Source organism: Seriola aureovittata, chromosome 8 (genome assembly GCF_021018895.1).
Source record: "Seriola aureovittata isolate HTS-2021-v1 ecotype China chromosome 8, ASM2101889v1, whole genome shotgun sequence".
NCBI classification, from domain to species: domain Eukaryota; kingdom Metazoa; phylum Chordata; class Actinopteri; order Carangiformes; family Carangidae; genus Seriola; species Seriola aureovittata.
In genome coordinates, this window is record NC_079371.1 from 22,264,830 (window position 1) to 22,284,170 (window position 19,341).

The 19,341-nt window shown below is 42.2% G+C and overlaps 1 protein-coding gene across 1 annotated transcript in view; it reads left to right on the top strand.

The window, feature by feature from the left end:
• The window catches only part of gpc4 (glypican 4), a 31,534-nt gene that overhangs the window by 2,042 nt on the left and 10,151 nt on the right, over nt 1-19,341 (top strand). The window contains exon 2 of the mRNA XM_056382331.1: nt 18,240-18,398. Coding sequence (XP_056238306.1) covers nt 18,240-18,398 — 159 coding nt within the window. The remainder of the gene's footprint in view (nt 1-18,239; nt 18,399-19,341) is intronic.

Genomic DNA, 19,341 nt, shown 5'->3' on the forward strand with positions numbered 1-19,341 from the left:
ATCTTTGTTTTTATAGAAGTAGGTCATCCAGGCATGGCTACTGTCATGTTGCTGTCTTGTTTTCCCCTTTTTAAGTCATTTTGGATTCAATATTTGTCAGGCATTTACCACAGATAAAAAAAAAAAAAGCAATTTCCCTCTTTGTCCATGTATTTTTGCACTCTAAGATTTTCAGGCCTCAATTGTTTCTTTTTTGATGAAGTGTTCACAGTGTTATTTTCATCTGACAAGGATGACCAATTTGTATGTGTCCTTTTTTTTTTACTGATGTCCTTTTATGAGTTTACTTTGCATAGTAAGAGGATGTTCAGACTGTCCTTTTCTCTTGAGGCCACAACAGCTCATTAGAATTCGAGTTGGGCGTAACTGTCAAAGAGGCCAGAACTTATTTTTTCCTGCATTTCACACAAGTCTATAGGTCCTTTTGTTTTCTGTCTGTATGTCTTTGTAATGCTAAATGTCATTGAGAGTACCCCAACATGTCTGCATTGGTAGGATTTAATTGTCTTGCATCTCTGGATTTTGAAAGAGGGATCTGAATGAAGGCAGTTTTATTGTGCAGGTTTGTGTTGTATACACACGTGCCTTTTCCTTACAATAGGTTCCTGGTGTACGTCTGGGCCTTAGGCAGGGCCGACCCCAACGAGCAGCTCTTTGTCATTGATAGAGACTGAGATAATTGATGCAAAGAAAGCAACACGGTCTACTGTCATTTAAGAGTGTTGGGGGTCTCCAGAAAGCAAGAAGCAGATGCAAAAGCCCTTCACTCTTCAAATGTTTCATGTCGCTGGGGAGAAATGGCTCCAGATGTGCAGTCTGATTGAACTTCAGTCATGTTTGTAAGAACTTCACTTCTACACTTTGTAACAGGTCAAACTCCAAACATTAATTCTCTCCTAACCATAACACAGTCTGTGTTTAAATTGAACTGGATGTGAGGTTGTGCAAAGGTTAGACCATTAATTACGTGCATATGTATCTCACAATTTTAGTTTCAACAGTTGAGAATCAAGGCAACGGCTGATTGAAAAAGGTAATTTTAACACATAACATCTGCACATGAAATAGTCAATATATGATGCAGAAGATGTAGTAAAATAATTTTGCTCCACATAAAATCAGAGTTTCCAAGCCCAGTATTCCTAATATAATGTGCCATTTTTATTTTAACCATAAGTGTGCACACGTATGTGGCAGAGGAGGCATACTTTAAAAATTATACAGTATCTTTGCCAGTGGTCTCAGAAGTAGTTTTTGAAATGTTTACCTCCATTGATACATGCAGCGTAAATCAGATTGGTGGAAGATGAGTCTTATTGGAGACATGAGATTCAAAACTTGCCTTTTATAACCACAAACATCTTGTGTTATTGTTGGCAGCACGGAAATAAGAATGTTTGTTACAAGTCAAATTTCCGACAGGCTCAGCTGAAGCCAGACTTGAGATTCAATAAAGATGTTTTAATGCAGTAAAACTGAAATGGAAACCCTGATTGCCTGAGCATAGACAGAATTAAGTGGTACAGAGGAACAGGAGGCTCAGTTGGTAAATTCCTTGTTGATCCCATGGTATCAATCCTTTACCACTCACGTGGAAGCAGTTCAAGACCTCGTTTCCAAGTTTTTTGTCTGATGATTTGTTGAGGGCATGTGGTTGAATACCTCACTTAAATGGCAAATAAATTATGCGCACAGTCTTAATGATGACAGATAAATAATGTAAGCAATCATACAGAATGTAAATGGTGGTTTTACTGTCTAAAGCTATCTGCTAATAGTAGGTAGTGTTTATTTTTCCTAACAGTATATTTGATATAGTGATAAGTATTAAGTGGTATCTGCTAAGCGCTGCTGCACAGTTGCAACATGGGCTGGCTCTTCCAGCTCACTCTGAGGGCAGGGCAGTTAACTCTGACCAGATTGGTATCTGCCATGTCAAAGGTTACTCATTGCAGGGCTGGATGCTGCGCTTCCCATTTTGTAGCTCAAAATCTGTTTTGGTTTACGCTGACAGTCAGGCTTGATGTCATGCTTCAGGTATGGGACAATGGCAGAGATCAAAGAGAAGAGGGTCGTTTTCCCTCCCTTCAGCACAAGGAACATCCCTTGCTCATAATCAGTTCAATGCATTATGACTGAAACTCGAAGCGTGCATGACCTCAGCGTGTTGGCTTCCCGGTAAGCTCGAGACATTCTGCAGTCTCACATTGTGAGGGCTCTTTCCCCCTTAGCCGGTGGCTGCATGCCCTGCATTATTACGGTTTAGGAAATAACAGGTTGTGTTATTGCAGTGACATTGAGCAGATAAGATAAGAGCGGGGAACTGGGGCACACACAGTCAGCGGGAGCTTTTATAGCTCAAAGACCAATATTTGAGTGGCTCTACTTTGTAGGGCTGTAGCCTGGTATTTTAACACCTGTAATAATTAACTAATAAACTACCAGCCAAGTGTCTTACTTGCCTGTCAAGGTCAATCCCATAAAACTGAAACAGCCCTCTTTGTTTTATGTGAAGCACTCTAAGTCTTATCATTTACTTCAGTGCTTCCCTTTGTGTCTAATTAATAATTTAAAAAAATTGATATAGGATATGATACTCTTTAAAAGACAAAGCAGCTTGCAGAAATGTTAAGACTTTATAATTGATGCATTACTTTTTTATGATCTTTCACTTGTACTCTCTGCGGTCAGGAATCCAGCATCTAACTGATTATTATTTGATAGTTTTACACCAAAACAACTACTAACACGCAGATAGAAATCAGTTCATGTTTCAGCTGGTAGTGAGTCACACATTACCAGTTCATTTTACAGTGATGTATTCCTTATTCCTATCGCTCATAGATATTAGTGAGTCACATGAAGTCTAGATGTTGAGGTCTATCTTTGTAAACAGGCCACATTATGTAAGAGAATCTTTCTAGAAGGCATATTATATATGGCGAAGGGTCAAAGAACTGACATTTTGTTTTTGAGAGCTTTTAGTTTTTTTTAGTTTTTTTTTTTTTTTTTAAAAGGCTGTGTAGTTTATGTAGAAACATATCTATTTAACTTTCAGGTCCCAAAATATTAACTGTGTGTTATATCTTTCAGAAGACGCAATTATGTTACCCATGGTTGCATTTCACTCATGCATTCAAATCTGACTCAAGATGGTAATGTATTACTCATAGTGCATCAAAATGGCACTTGGGATTAAATTTAGATTTTGTATACATGACTCATTCAAAGCCATTACAGTATAGTAGTAGCAAATTCATCAGACTTGAATCAGTGGTGAAAAGCTGTATTATTTTTTTTTTTAGAAAAATATAAATAAAATTATAAATAGTCATGAGAGTTGCAGTTGTGTTGCTTTAAGTTTAAACAAAACATTCTTAAGTCAACAACATCAACTTGAGAGGAATAAGGTTCACAAAGATTAATGTCAGTGATTGACTTGGAGAGAAATTTGAAAATGTGTGTGGGGTGAGATTAAATAAGCATCCCGCATTAAAGCCAAAGCATGGACAGTAATCTCTGATAACATTCTAGAGCAATGGGATAGACATCTGTAGCTTCTTGGTTTGTAACCTTTCAAGTGCTTCTTTTTACTTGCCTTTTTTGACCTTTTTGAAAACAGATGTTGAAATTAGAATGAAAGTTTTGATGTGTTTTGATATGCCAGTCTTATCCACAGAATCTAAAATAGTAAAATAGAATCATCTCATCTGACCTCAGCTTTTGTTTTGTCTGCATCAGGTTACATGAGGGTGTGAGGGCAGGGCCTCTCAACTCCTCCATAATGTTCAGCGCAGTTTTATGAATCATCATAGATGTTGACTTTCAAATCCTGCAGGTTATAGTCATTCACTAAACTGTCCACTAAAGGCTAATCAATAACTACATTGTGAGCATTTGGTTTTAGTTGCTCCTCCCCGGTGGTATCCATGGAGATGAGTTAAAAGCAGTGATAATGTGATAGTTCTTGTTGCTCTCCGCCCTGTATATGTGACATGTCCTCTGTAACTGTTTGGCGAGCCTTCAGGATAATTGAGTTTAGGTATCATGAGGTTGAGGTCTTGTGAACCCGGGGGGTGGGGGGGGCGACTTCCAGCGTCCACATGGGGCCGGGCGAGGGAGGGAGGGAGGGAGGGTGGCTACACGTGCCTGCCAGCTCTGCGGTATCTCACCACTCTTATCAGCTTCCTGCGATCACAGCACGGCAGCTCTGTGATCAGGGGCTCTCATGGTGTCCTGTTCTGCTCTTCCAGCAACAGCTGCGTTATCTTTGGTCTGAAAACAAATCAGCTTATTACAGTGAAGAGAAAAATTTTAGGCTGTGCATGTATGGTTCAAGTATATCTCTAAAACTGCCTGTCTTAGTTGTATCATGGATCCTCTCTGGTGGATGGAATGATTTTGTCATTTAGGACCTGATTCTGTGTTTGGGCAGCCTGGTTCTCCAGAACTGTGGAATGTTAAGTTTCCCTCTTACACTTGTTTAGTATGCTCAGAGTGTAGCATCAATTCAATAGCTGTGTGTGCGTGTGTGTGTCAACTGAGTGTTCGTATTTCCATCTCTCTGCATCCTTTGCCTTGGCCCGCTCACCCCCACCCCCCCAAATGGCCAAGTGAGCGACAGATCAGTAGGGGGTGGATGCTGTGTGTGGGAACAATTGAGCACCCCCTTTTAGGCTGGCCTGCCCCCCCCCCCCCCCCACCTCACCACATTCCACACCGGACCACCAAGACCTGCACACAGGGAGCCCCGGAGCTGGGAACACACGGCAACAAAGAGAGTCGGAGGGACTAACTGAGGCATACAGAGAAAGAGAGGAGGGATTTGACTGACAGGAAAGAGTTTTGTACGAGGGCATGTCAAACTGAATATCCAGGAGCAGTGGTGGACCAGGCAGGAGCCAGAGAGCGACTGTGTGTGTGCGTGTGCGTGACACAGGCTTAGGGAATCTGGGGAGGTAACTGGATGCATGCATGCGCTGTGACTCATCTTCGCTCAGACATTCAGGCTTATACATACAGCCTGCTCCTCTTAGTAACCCCTGAGAGCACACGTGTCTGCCTAACACAATGCAAGGTTTTAACACAGGTTTTATCCGAAGGGCCTCACAGTACATTTTTGGCATGAGTGGTCACAGTTAAAGTTGACTGTATCATTTGGTGGATCTGTGTTGGTCTTTGTGTGATGCAAACTGAGAAATCCTGATCTGGCTTTGTGGTTTTCTCCACTTTGAGTTGAGCGACCCCCTGAAACTCCTTGTTAACACGTCCCTTTTGCACGCTGTTTAACCCCCCCCCCCCCCCCCCCCCCCCCCCCCCCCCCCCACCCAACTGAAATATCAGTTCATTTTTCTCTCCCATCTCCCCTCCGCTCTTTAGCATCTCCTCTGGGAGGTTTTGTTTCATTCCTAGTCACTCCTTTCTTCCTCATCCCTGGGCGACTTCCTCTTCTCCGTCAATAGTGGTTTAATCGTATTTTTCTGCCCTCCTATGTTCAGCCCACCTACCTCTCTTGTTTAGTGTCTGTACTTCTCTGTGCAGATAGGCTTTTAAAATATGCGCAGGCCAAAACTACACCACATTTCTTGTTAACACACATCTCCCCAAAGCTCTGATATCACGTCTATCTGCTGGGAGGCACCAGTTACCCTTTTGTACCTCTGATACCATGTACAGACGGATACGTATTTTAGGACACAATAACTTTGTATAAGATGAAAATATATTAAATTTGTCCCTAATACACAGTGTTATGTGAGTTGACTTAACTTATTAAACCAGTAAAATGCACTAGCTTAGGTAATGTCTGTCCTGAATTGCATAATTAGTTGTCTTGGTACCGAGTTGAGCATTTTACCACCTTCCTCTTTCCCTCCATCGTTTGACTCTTCTGGTTGTCCATTTGTGCAATTGACGCTTGGTGGTGTAATATTTTGTCCCTCTGATATTTGAGCTGCCGTGTGTCTCCTTTGTGTTGATCACCTCCTCACTGGTGTCACACAGCCAGCTGTGAGGAGTGTGGCGAGTGGCCGTGGGCTCTGATCCCAAACTGCAGGGGCGGAGGGTTAACCCCTCGCCCCCTGCCTGACACAACGAGGCTCCACTCACTCACTGAAGCCACCTCAGTGCGTAAATGCCAGTGGGGGAGTGCGGTTATGATGTAGGTGTAACTCAACCAAAGTTAATTGATTTCCTATGAAGCTACAGTGGGATTGATGTCTGTGTTGATAGTCATGATCATCATTAGGATTTGTGTGACTCGCCAGAGGCCCATGTGGTTAGGGAGAGTGGTGAGGGAGCGAAGCCAGGGACTTGCCTGGGTGTTTGGGCTGAAACCCCAGTGCTGGGTGCAGGCCAGACGGGCTGTAATCCCTGCTAATTACTCCCAAGGCCTACATCAAGACTCCCACTGACGAGGCAGTCACTCACACTTAGCTCACTTTTCCAAACTGCAGTTACCATAATAGGTTTTCTAATATTTACCTAATCCCTCTGTGTGCTGCTCACTCTTGGATTTATTTTCATATAAATTATATTGTTTGAGATCAAAACCCCAGGTTTTTCTTCTTTTCTTTTCAAAAGTCCTTTCTTCTGTCAAACAGAGGAGCAATAGGCGGGGTCTTTGGCTGCTTCACATACCTCTGTGAATTTGACTGACGTGTTGATGCCATGTGTTAAAAGCAGGCCATCAAAACTCAAATTTAAAACATGAAGAAAACAATGGCAGACGTCCTGCTGGCTGAGGGCCGACGAGCAAGGGAGGAAAAAAAAAACACACATGAAAGGATCAAATAGTTTGTTAAATGATGGCTCCAAAGCTGCAAATCATTTGGTCAGTGTGTTTTGAAGAGGGTGGTTTTTGCTGGCAGAAAAATTAGTCGTTATATGGGAATGCGGGTCGACACGCCAGGGGTGAAAGCACTGTACATCATCGTAATGGCAAGTAGCTTAGATTTATCGACACATTCAGTACATATCATCAGGAAGGGACTGAGCCATCCATGACTGAGGCCCATTAAACCATTGTACCGTTAGGTTTAGACTTTCTTGTCCCTTTGACAGTCAGCGATGAGGGGTTCTATTCCCACCGACTCCGCTGGTGTCCAGTTTCGTAAGGCCCAACAGGTATATCAGAATCTTTGTTGCCCTTTTGTAGCTTTGAGCCTCCAGAAACCTGATCATGTACCTGACCTCATTCTGCCTTGGGGGCATTGTCGGGCCCCGTCCTGCCTCAACATCTGGTGGACTTCAGCTGCTTTTGGATGTCTGTTATAAACATTGTCAAAGAGCTCCCTGTCCTTAGGAGGGGTTCGCTGGCTTTTACTGGCAACGATGAAATGTATTGTTTGTGTGTCAAGTCTTTTAAAAGCTCTCATATGTTTCAACAAAGTTGGATTTTTTGAATTCTTTTAATGTGGAGATGGAGGGAGGGGTGTCGTGATTTGTTATGTGGAACTTGCTCATGGAAATGCATATGACCAAGCCACAGAGACTTCTTAGATAGTCTAGTGTGTGGCTCTCAAGCAGTGTGTGAAGAACATCTTAAAGAGGACCTATTTCTCAACAGTAGTCCATTTCTCTGACAGCACAATAGTGTTTGCGCAGGGTCCCATGGTAAAGCACTTGGCCTTAAGTAAAGAGTGTTTTTCATCTTCTCCTTTAAAGCCTGTTTTCATTTGTGTGCCATGAGTCAGTGGAAAGACGGAGGGCTGGTGTAGAGGGACAAGCCAGGAAGGTCTTTTGTGCCTCTTTTTTTCTCCTCTCTTCTCTTCCCTTGTGATAATCACGCTGTGCTGTAACTTGTCCTCTCTGTTTGTCTGCAAAACCTCTGCCTGTCTCTGCAAATCTTAAACATAACACAGCCTCACTCTCTTTCACTCTCATTTCCTTGCTCCCTCACATGCATGCACACACACACACACACACACACACACACACACACACACACACACACACGCACACACACACACACGGACCAGGCTAAAAGCGTCATGGTGGAATCTGTAGTAAAAGCAGTAGATCAAACGCTGCAACTCTGCGGCTCATCAAAAGGCGCATAACCTGAGAGAAAGATATGGACAGGGTGAAAGATTAGACTAGTTGTTAACGTGAATCATTGCCTCCAAGTCCCTCTGATACATAGTGCAGTTGTTAAGTAAAGATTCCCAGCAGAGTGGTGGTAGGAAGGAAAGTTTCTTGATTTATGTGCAAGTGTTGTTTTTCCTTTTATGTGTGATTCTGCAGTTTGTACAATACTTTGCACAGACACTCATGTTAAAACCACCTGGCTGAATGGTGAGGCTTGCATAAATTTGAATGTCTGAATGGCTGTCAAGCCAATCACCAGTGGTTGCTGTATTTACCAGAAGGAAGTCAAACAAGTTGCACAAAGTTTGTGTGGAGCCCGTTATGAAAGTGGCCCAAATTCAATCTCATCCTGAAACAAACCACTTCTGTTTGAAGTATGAATTCCCTATAACTGTGTTAACATGAATCATGGCCTCCTGCTCCCTCACAGTAAGAGACAGACCTTGCGCAAGTGTTGGGAGTTTGACCTTTCTTTTTTATGATCTCATTTCTTCTCTGCTATGCTTGTGAATCTCTTGACCCCTGGCAGACCTCAGTGCTGGGCCAAATGTTTACCTGCAAGTAGGAAAACTGTGTTGTACTGTGTTAAGATTGATTTGCGAACGCCCACTGTAGTGTCTGACTAATTTGCTTGGATTAACCTTAGGCGAGTGACCTCCAAGTCCTACTGAACATATCTTTAACTATCATATGTTTCACAAAATCATCTCAACAGAGTAGTCTCTAGAATATTTATAGCTTAATTTTCTAGGTTTTGAGATGTAGTTTTTAGAAAGTTTTAATCGCTGACACTTTGCCTACAGCAGTTTTGCATGCTGAAATCAGAAAATCAAACTCAGTCCTCCAGAATTTTTTTGGCCACAAGAGATTATATATAAATTGTGCAGCAGGTGAACTTTGAGAGCAGCCCCAGTGGCTGGAATTTGGTGTGTGACTTGCTAAATGTACTTTGGGAAGTGCAGGAGCAAGCTGAAACCCTGACAAAGCAGTGACCTGGGAAGTGGTGTAGGCAGGGAGCTTTTGTGTGTGGGAGACAAAGCTGGAGATGCAGGGCCAGGACGAGAGAGGGAAACAGACAGAGCGAGAGGCCAGGGCAATGTTGTGGAATCTCCCCAGGGGCTTCTGGGTAAATGTTCATGGTTGACAGCGTTTTGGAATGTTCACAAATGGAGAGTTTTAATTGGCCAGAGGCCCCAACTGGTTTAGTAATCAGAAGTGGACTCTGGTGACAGAGGGCTCAGATTTATGGATCCCAGTGTGTGCTGTGTTTGTCAGGCTGAGTGCCTTTTAGAAAATAATTCACATGTTGGACAAAATGTGGAAGATTTAGCACAAATAAACATCTTAATGTGACAACAAACTTAAAAACTTAATGTGACAGTTTCTAACTCTGACGGAAATATAGGCTCAGTTTTTCTGTGGCAGTGAAGTTGTCCTGTGTAAAAAGCATTAAATGCTACATGGAGACTGTAATGCGTTCTGCTCTGCCTTGTGCTGCATAGCAGCACACATGCCTTTCTTTCTCATCATAGCCATGCCATGTGACAAGCAAATTTAGGCAGTTTGGTGTTTTGACAGCTGTGTTGTGGAAGAGATTTTAATTCGTGATTTATTTAAGGAAACATCATTTTACGCAGACATTATCCAAAGCCCTGTGGCTGGCTGTGTAGCTGAAAATACTCACTCCAGAGAGTACTCTGCTAAACCAAAACTTCCTGCCTCATAAATGGATGGTGAGCATTGTTCTAAGTGGAATAAATCTCTCATGTCACAAGCAGTGCTTGTGTTTCCCAAGCTCACCGCTACTGAGAGACGCCTTCCCTTTAATAGATCCGCTTATCACTGACTGTCTATGTGATTGTTCTTTTGCATTAATCTATTACACTTCTGGTTGATGCTGAATCATGAGTCAAATCAACATTAGTGTCGTGACTCATCATGTGAAGGGATGGCTGCCTTCTGGTTAGCTGACAACATGCAGAGTGACAAACTGCTGTATAAAAGCTACGTGCTACAGTTTGAGGCAAAGTCACTTGTCACCTCATTATTGGATTAGATTTAAGTTACAGTTAAGGTACAACAAACTGCAATTTAACTACATCTACACAAATGCAGTATTGCATATATAAAGTCCAAAATATACAACTACGAACAGAATCAATAAAAAGTGCTGCGATCTCTGTATGTTATATACAGTATATATGTTAATTCATATGCCTGTTGTACTAATCATCAGGGCTGTAAACTAACTTTGGCTCACCTGCCAAGGGGACCGGTAGATGAAAAAATCTACCGGCCAAGTAAATTTTTTACTGGCCAAGTAATAAATTGCCTCTTTTTGTTACATATACATCTGTTTCAGTACTTTTCATTGAGATAACAGTATTATATAGCGATATATATATATTAGGAAAGAGACCAAAATATTATTCAAAATACATTTTTAATATTTTTAATATTCAAAACATTGTGAATATGGACAGTGCCAGTACCAGTTAACCTCCTGTTCTGATAACAAATGATAATAACAAAATTCAAGGAAAAAAAAAAAAAAAAATAGAACAGAACAAAGTGGATCAGTGCATGATCTTTGGTCTCTTCTGATAAAGACGTCAGAGCAGTCACGGCAGGTTGAGTGAAGAGATGCTCGGACTGAGCCCGAGACACTGATTTGCAAACAGCTTGACATTTTTCTTCCTTCGTGCTCTCGGATGGTCTCGAGTTTCATCGTTTTATTGCCAACCACAAATTAATTGGTGCGCTGCTTTCTCCTCTATACTCTTTCTTTTTGGGTCACTCACACCGGGTATGTGCCTCCACATTGCTGCGCCGGAACAACACTGCGCGGGCTGGTGGTGACGCGTGGAGGCTGATTTATACTACTGCGTCAAGTGGACGCCGTCACGACGCAGAGCCTCTGCGTCGACGTGAACCCCCGACACAGAGCCTCTGCGTCCGTCAACGTGCACCTCCAAAAATGTCTAGGCATTTTATCGCAGCAATGTTTTGCTATATTGTGACAAACACTTACCTGCCCCATGGCATGTAGCCCTCCAAAATTAAGTCGCCAGGGGAATATTTTAGTCGCATTTGGCGAGTGGCGACCGTTAGTTTACAGCCCTGCTAATCATGTTCTAATAGTTTATGGTACTCAGTTATACTGTGGCCTGTCTATCCAATGTCAATGCTTAAATGTACTCTTTGTTTTGTAAATCTGCTTTGGATGAATATGGTGATCGTCATGGGGGGAATGTTCTTGTTGCTGAAAATACACAATGAGCAGCATTTATGCACAATGAATCCAAAAGCAGCCCAAGAAAAAGCAGATACACAGACATATTTTTTATTGAGGAAAAGATGGCAGTTGTGTAGGTTACAATTTCAAACAATTCCTGTAAAAGATTTTACTACTTAACTTTAGATGTTAAAAGCCATTGCCTGCTTCAGTTACATCCTTTACAGGCTATTGGCTAGTTATGAGAGAAGCATAATGTCTGAGTTATGGAGCCTCACACTAAAGACTATTTGCCAGTCCCTGTGAGGAGAAGCAGCAGATCTACAGCATATGTTGTGGAATATCCTGCTTATATTATGTCCAGGTGAATGCAGCACCTGGTGTCTTTTGGACGAGAGACCTGTTTATCTCTGCAAACACCAGGACCTCTTTAAGCTTAGCCAACATTAACATCACAATGGCTTTTCTATGTAGGTCCTCGAGTGAACGTCCTTCACGACACCTGTAAATAAAACCCCTTTAGATATTCGTCATAACATCCTCAGCTACACTGTTTGTCCTTCCTCTTTTCTGGTCATTGATGCTTGGAGACACTGAGCTGCAGTCAAGTGAAACGCTTAACATTAGAGCAAAGTAATGGACAAGGTTTGGCACTGCTACCCACGATTTTGTTGAAACGTTTCAGTCAGATTCAGAAGTCCCCTGCCAGCACATTTCAGTCTCTTTGGGACTTTCCTTATGAACTGAGAGCTGAAAAGCATTATTGGTTTGGCCAACTGCTATAAACTTGTCATTACTCTATTTTTGTAAGAGACTGAAGTATAGAAACAGAGTAGGTGGAAGTAGCGCCCTGCCCTGATTATCTCCATATGAACAGCAGAGCCTCTAATAATGGTTTCCTCTTACAGCATAATGTTGTTGAACGTTTTCTCCTTTTGCTGTGATTCATCCATAGCTCAGAGTACACCCATGTACACGGGATATTAAAGTGTAAGATGAATGTAATGTGTGGACGGGGGTTAACATTTATCTTGGCTTCTTCTATTCATTTTGAATAGTTCTTTCTGTTTTTGAGTATGACAGCAGGTTTGCTCTTTTTAACATGCTTTGGAAATCTGAGAGCTAAAAAGGGACATGAAGATCTTTTAGGATCACTTTTCATAGTGAAATCTCACACCATGTACCATAACTTTTAAAGATCTCTTTTGACTTGCAAGCACATTGTTTGATTTTCCTATCCTTCATTAGTACTATTTCTCTGCATTGATGGCAGTATAGTAATACTTATGTTGTCTGTAGAAAAGAGCTAGGAAAATCTGGATAGGAAAGACACACTTTCGCTCTCCTAAACTACTACTGGCACAATGCCCTCGAGCAAGAGTCTGTGGTTGTACTGAGCAGCAGCAGCAGCAGCCTGACGTGAATGTGTGGATGTTTGTAACCTGCCCTCTCCCTACAGCTACTCCTCCAGGTTGTAAATAAGACTGAGCTCCCACTTAGCTCTGCTAGTTAAAGGATTTCTTGTAATATAGAAGGAAATATCACATTGCACCTTAGCACTTTTCCTAACAGTACTGTGCAACTATGACACTAGTGGTTCGGATACGTTGGTTCATCGCTTCATAATTTCACTTTTGCACATTTTGTTTTTAAAGCACTAGACTGATGTCATGTGGGAGATTTCCCTGCTAAACCCAACACAATTATGGAGCTTTGGAAACATTTAATCCATCATTTTGGATGTGTGGATTTAATTTCAAAATGACACATCCAACATTTGAACAAAATGATGCATTTACAAAGTTATTACTAAAAGCTGATGAAAGCAAAGCGTTTTCAGACTGTTGCTCTCCAAATAGTGATTTATTGAGGAGCAAATTATCAGAATAATTTGAAACATTCAATTGCTGACTGAGAAACTAATTGGAAATGCTTCTTCCGAAATGGATAACTGGCATTTTTGAATTCATTTTTAAATCCAGACACAGACCACAACTGTAGGGTTCTTCAGATGAAAGAGGATGAGACAAAAAGAAAGGGTTGATTTGACAACATGCTGCAACAAGAATTAATTTAAGAAGGGAATGACTTAGAAAAAGCAATTGCTATGATTTTGAAAATGAAATATGCAGCTTGCCTTCTTTTCATCTCTCCTTTCAGTTGTGGCTTCACCTCATGGCTCTTTACTTTGCTTCTTTTGAAACAGTCCACAAATTATTACACCTCTCACAAACGACATGCTTATGAGTAAAACTTCACACCTTAAAAAGAAGCATCATGGACTCCTAAAGACCAGAGGTTCAGCTCATGTGAATGTGCATGGCCAAGTGTGAAGCGGAACAGAAAAAGTTACCCAACAAATGGCACCAATCCCTTTACCCACCCCCCCACCCCCAGGATAATTACACCCTAGACAGAGGTGAGGAGCAAGAGGAGAATGTTATGGCTTCAGGGCGTGCAAATTTACAACAGTCTGTGTGAGTAATGCTCAGTAGACTGGCAGCACTGTCCTTTACATGTTACAACAGGGAGCATAATACAGTATACCAATTAATAGTGAACCTTTGTATTCATAAGTGTTATTTCACATACTTCACACTACTGAGAATGTTTGGAGCTGAGTTTTATATGTCGAACATGCGAAGATTAATCAGAGCAACTTGGAATACATTCACTCGTTTACCATGTCTTGAAATTAAATTGCCCCAGTATCCACTGTCTCATTTTACCTGCGTTCCACTGGGACTGAATTAGTATGTGCATAAACTATGAGCTGCATACAGTTTATCATGTAATTATTTACAAATGTTACAAATGCTGTGTGAAAGCTCTGAGCTTTGGTTCAGGCACAGACCACCAGGCTCCAATTAGTGACAGACGTCGGTGTATGGTTCGTGACATGCGGTACCCCATGGCCTCCTTCATGACTCTCTTAGCAGCATTAGTGACGTCTTGAGTTCAGGAGGGTACAGAAATAATTCTTGAGAGACATTTATGGCTTGAGATTGGAGAAAATGACTTTTAAGGTTTTCTATTTATGTTTTTTTGCATGTGTCTGCGACTTTTATGGCTCTTAATTGCCTATACGTGTGGGGGCTTTTTTGTATGTATGTGTTGGTGGTGTTATTATTGGAGTGTTTGGGGTTGGGGGGGGGGTACTGTGTGTGGTGGATGTGCTGGCTGGTGGACAGGGGGGGTCAGAGGACAGGACCTCTCTCAGAGGAGTGGCTGTTAACCCCTGACCTCGCTGGTTAAGCCTGCAGGGTGGTGGCAGTCGAGGCGGAGGTGGGGGGCACCCTGAGGTCCGTCTGGTTCAGGGGCACATGATGGCAGGCAGAGGGGGCGGTGAGGTGTCTAATCTGGTTTTTGTCTGTGAGGCATTTTCACCTCCCCCACCATCCTTCCTCTGAGAACAGAGTTTGAGAGGCAGGACAATGTCAAAGGGAAGTGACTTTTTATGAGCCATTTAAAGGGGATGGTGGTCTCCCCACAAAGGAAAGGCAGAGAAGTAGCGGAGAGCTGATGAATACCATGACACACAGTCACATGTTTGTTTACAAGATGCTGCTCTCTTGTTTTGGCCACCATAAATGGCAGTTTTCCTCTTCAGAGTGACACTTTAACAATGTTCTGTTTCTCTGTCTTACATCTTAAAGTACTTGGGAAGCTGGAGGGTTGAGAGGCCCGTAAGAGGAACTTTATAAGGCAACTGAGAGCCAGTTCACCCATCACACAAAGACTATTCATACAATGATGGCGGAGAAATGACTGATGCATCAACTGACAAAGCTTATTGTGAAACAGTGAAGCTGAAACATGTCACGCACAGTCCGGCGTGATGTTGATTTTTATAGGATCTAACTGTTCTTGTTAACTGTTCACTCTCTTGTGCTCCAACAGTGCCATTTTCTCCCAGCAGTTTGAAAAATTGGCTGCCAAAATGTTTTCACAAAGTATGCATTAGCTAAGAATCTTCAGTTTTCAGAGACTTAATCCTTTGAGCTAACAATGTGACATTTGTACAGACATTCCTGTGAAATATTGACCATCTCACTTTTATTTGTGTACTTTGGTAACTAGGGCTATTTTCCACGTGGATATAGGCCTTTTGAATGTATGCCTGTGCTGTAGGCAAGCAGGGGGCCCTGCTGGAGGAGAGACTGGATGGCTGTTTCACCTAAAAGTTCAGTCTGTGTGTGTGTGTGTGCTGCTCCCTGTACCTCCAATCACGCTGGTACAAAGAGCCATGTGTTGAGCAGTGATGTGATGTGTGAATATGTTTAGGTAGGGGCTGCCAACTGTGCCTGGGTATGTGTGCGTGTGCGTGTGTATGTGCATATGTGTATAGGAGGGGACCAGTTGGAGGGGGGAGAGATGAGTTTGGGTAGAGGACTGTGAGAGAAGGAGTGACTTGAGGCTTATTTGGACTTGATCCCAGACAGAGGGGTCCAGTTTATGGCGCCAGGGTGCATCCCTCCCTCTGGTGCCCTGTTTAGATGATTGTATTGCTATGAGTCACTTCTGACCCTGCAGTTTAATTTTTTAACGTTCCAGTTACTATTTCAGACATGCAGGGAAATTCTCGAAACATGTTGTGCTCCATCATTCAGTTAGATATTCAGTGTGCTGAGGTGAAACTAGTATGACTAACTTAACAGCTCAATCAGCACAAATCAAGTTGTTAAAACTATAGGAACTTGATCTGTAAATGTGTGTTTTCCTTAGAGAGGTATACATGTGTAAAACAACAAAAGTAACAGTGTCTGGTTTCTCTAATAGACGTTGATGGGCTGTGTCTAATTATGTGCACAAAAAGAATGAAAACAACCTCAAGATGTCATAGAAACAAATCTACGTGGCTGAGGTTATTATAGCGACGCATGAAACATGGCAACCAGCAGTGAAAATCCCACAGTCGTATACCGAGGATCATGCCAAGGGAACTGTAACAAACTGAACCAAAGATACAACAATGTTCAACCCAATAAGTAACATAACAGGAAGTTTTTTAATGCTTAACATGAACAAAGCAGGAAAAAAAGGCTCCATGTTTACTAATCTTTACCAAATCCATTCAACGTAATCCATTAAATGGCATAACAAGGCTATTGTAGTTCAGATGTGCTTCTTCCTGTCTTTTGTTGTCAGTCAAAGGACGTTGCTTGGAATTTTTATGTTTGGAATTTTATGTGTCAATACAATAAATTGAACCCATGAGAGTGTAACGGTGATGAAAGTAAAAAATCACAATGGAGGAAATAAAGTGATAACCATTAGAGAATCAGCAAGACCCAGGTAATGTGTTTAGTTTCCAATTTTGAGTTTCCTGTAGCTTTAAATAACATACTGATGCTTTTCAAGGTTTCATATAAAAGTAATATGTCTAACACATTTCACTGCACACAAGAAAAAATGATCTCTTCAGGCTTAATTAGTATGAGATGTATCTTTCAATAAATGCCGGAAACATTACAAGTCATTTTAAAGCCCTAGTCCATATATGATATTGAAGCTCTTCAAGTAGCAGTAACCTGTGCAGGCACTCAGGCCTTGAGTCAGTGAGCACGAGCTGGTGGGGAAAACCAAACAGGCCGTTGGTGCCTGGATGCAGTGAAAGGATCCCTGTGTTCTCCCAAATTCCAACAGCCACGTTTAAAACAAAACATTATTGCAGCTGCAACTTTGCATTCGTCCTCCCTTGACCCTCCTCTTAATTGGATGTTAAACTCACTTTTGACAAAGTTGACAGTTACTGTTTCATCAAAGCCAGTATTTAGGTTTTGCATAATGGTTCTGATGAGGAGAGTAAAAGCACAGTTTTCTGACATTTTTGTCCCAGTTCCATACTAATGCAGATCAGTTTGAAAACCTATTAACAACCAGCATTTTCAGAACATTCATTTAACTACACTGAAGCTCCAAAACAGAAAAGCACTACACATCTCTCCTGTTGGGCATGTGAGGGCTACTTGAGCCCACAGCTTTACACAGTTTCAGGCAACTGGCTTTTTGCTGTTTGCAAAATGCTTTGTTTACAGAGCAAGCATTAAAAAGAGAGCATCACCAATTCAAAAGCACGTGACAGTCAGATGGGTAAAATGGAAATTTCCCCATTCACTTCACAACATACAGAAGACCAGTGCTTTCTTGTATGTTATGGTGGTCGAGATGCTGCCCTATGTGGACGCAAAGCCAAAATAACCTTAAAAGCACTTTGCTAGGTTTATCCATGTCAAGGTGCACATGCCTGAAGTCAGCCTTCTTACCTTAAGAGTGAGTGAGGTTATCCACTCCTTTTATAAAGTTTGTGTTTTTTGAAGGACACTGCACTCAGAGAAAGCTACAGCACTAAACTATCAATCAGGACAGGAGAGTGCCAGGATAAGCGTGAGGCTCTATAAAGCGGCCAGCTAAAGACTGCTCTGAGCTAAGTGTTGCAATTAATCCACTTAAGTGCAGTTAAGGGGGTTTTCACAGCCAAGGTGCATTTGATTTAGTGAGAGGTGAGTTTGTTACTTAACAGAAGGTTTTATTCCAAAGAAATGTAGAAAATTGTTTTAATGATTGATGTACGTGTGCTTTAAACAAGTAAAATATCCACTAAAATTGGCCAGTTGGCTCAAGTTATTGTAACCTGACACATTTTAACAAATCCACTCTGTAGGTGTATGGATACTGAATGGCTTAAAGGTCTTTAAGTATATTTTGAGCTTTCTTTTGTTTTTTTATGAGAAACATCCCCAGCCAAGCAGACTTTTATTCGGACCTATTGTTCTGTTCAAAACTGGTCTTTTATTGGTCTGTTTAATTTTATTCTAACATAACAGATTGGATGTGTTTTTGCGTGATGTGATTCATGATGACAGATTCCTGTAGCAGATGGTGTTTAACAGTGTATTCTCCTCGTCTCCGGCAGGAGCCCCCCTGAAAGTGTGTCCGCAGGGTTTCTCCTGCTGCACAGTGGAGATGGAAGAGAAGCTGAGCCAGCAGAGCCACTCGGACATGAAAGCTCCCGTGTCGAGGCTTAGCACCAACCTACAATCCACCTTCAAACAGAAGCACGACCACTTTGACAGTAAGCAAACACACTTACACCAACAAACACACACATGCACACCGGCCACTTTTCAGACTCTACTGTGCTGGTGTACCCCTAGCAGCACTTGTGTTGCATGATTTTTGACGGACGCTCCCACCTGCCAGTGCACTGCCCGAAGCGGAGACAGTCAGTCTGTGTCTGTTGGCCCGTCCACCTGTCTCTTAACGTCTCAGCTCCCTGCCTCATCATACCCCCTCACAGCCTGGTCCCCCACCACCCGCTTCCCTTCTCTCCAGAGAGACGTGTGCGCTTCCAGACGGACCACACACATCTTCAGATTTACTCTTTTCTGTACTTCCTGTTCCTCTTGTGTGTGAGCACATGTGTGTATGCCTGTAAATATTGGGATTGGGTTTCTCTTGTTGAGGGTGGGAGTGCATGGGAACATGCAACAGTGCTGAGTCATCAAGGAAGTGGGGCAGCTTTGAATAACTTCAGCAACCCAACTGTGCCACCACTGCAGCTCCGCTAAGAAGAAGCTTAATAAGACAGAGGGGAGCAAATTGATTTAAAAAAAATGTTGGATTTTAAAGTTTCTAAATACACTGGAGTTTTGCTTTTTAAGGACAATTGTTTGCAAGTTTTGATGCATTTGTATGTACACATGCATGCACATGCAGGTCAGGGACCTTCAGATCTTATGTGTCTGTGAAAGGCAGCAAAGGATAGTCAGAAACGGGAAGCGTGTGTATTGCAGCCAGATGTGAACAGGAATGTGACGTGTCGGAATGCAGTGGCTGCTCGAGCTGTCCCGCCCCTCTTTTTCTCCTCTCTTACTGCCCTTTGTCCCATCCCATGCCTCACTCTCCCACAAACCCCTCTCTTTGCCCCTCAGACCCTTCTTTCTCTTTCCATTCCTCTCTCTCTCTTCTATGTCTCACTGTTGATCATGTTTCATTGCATGCATTTCTCCAGCGCA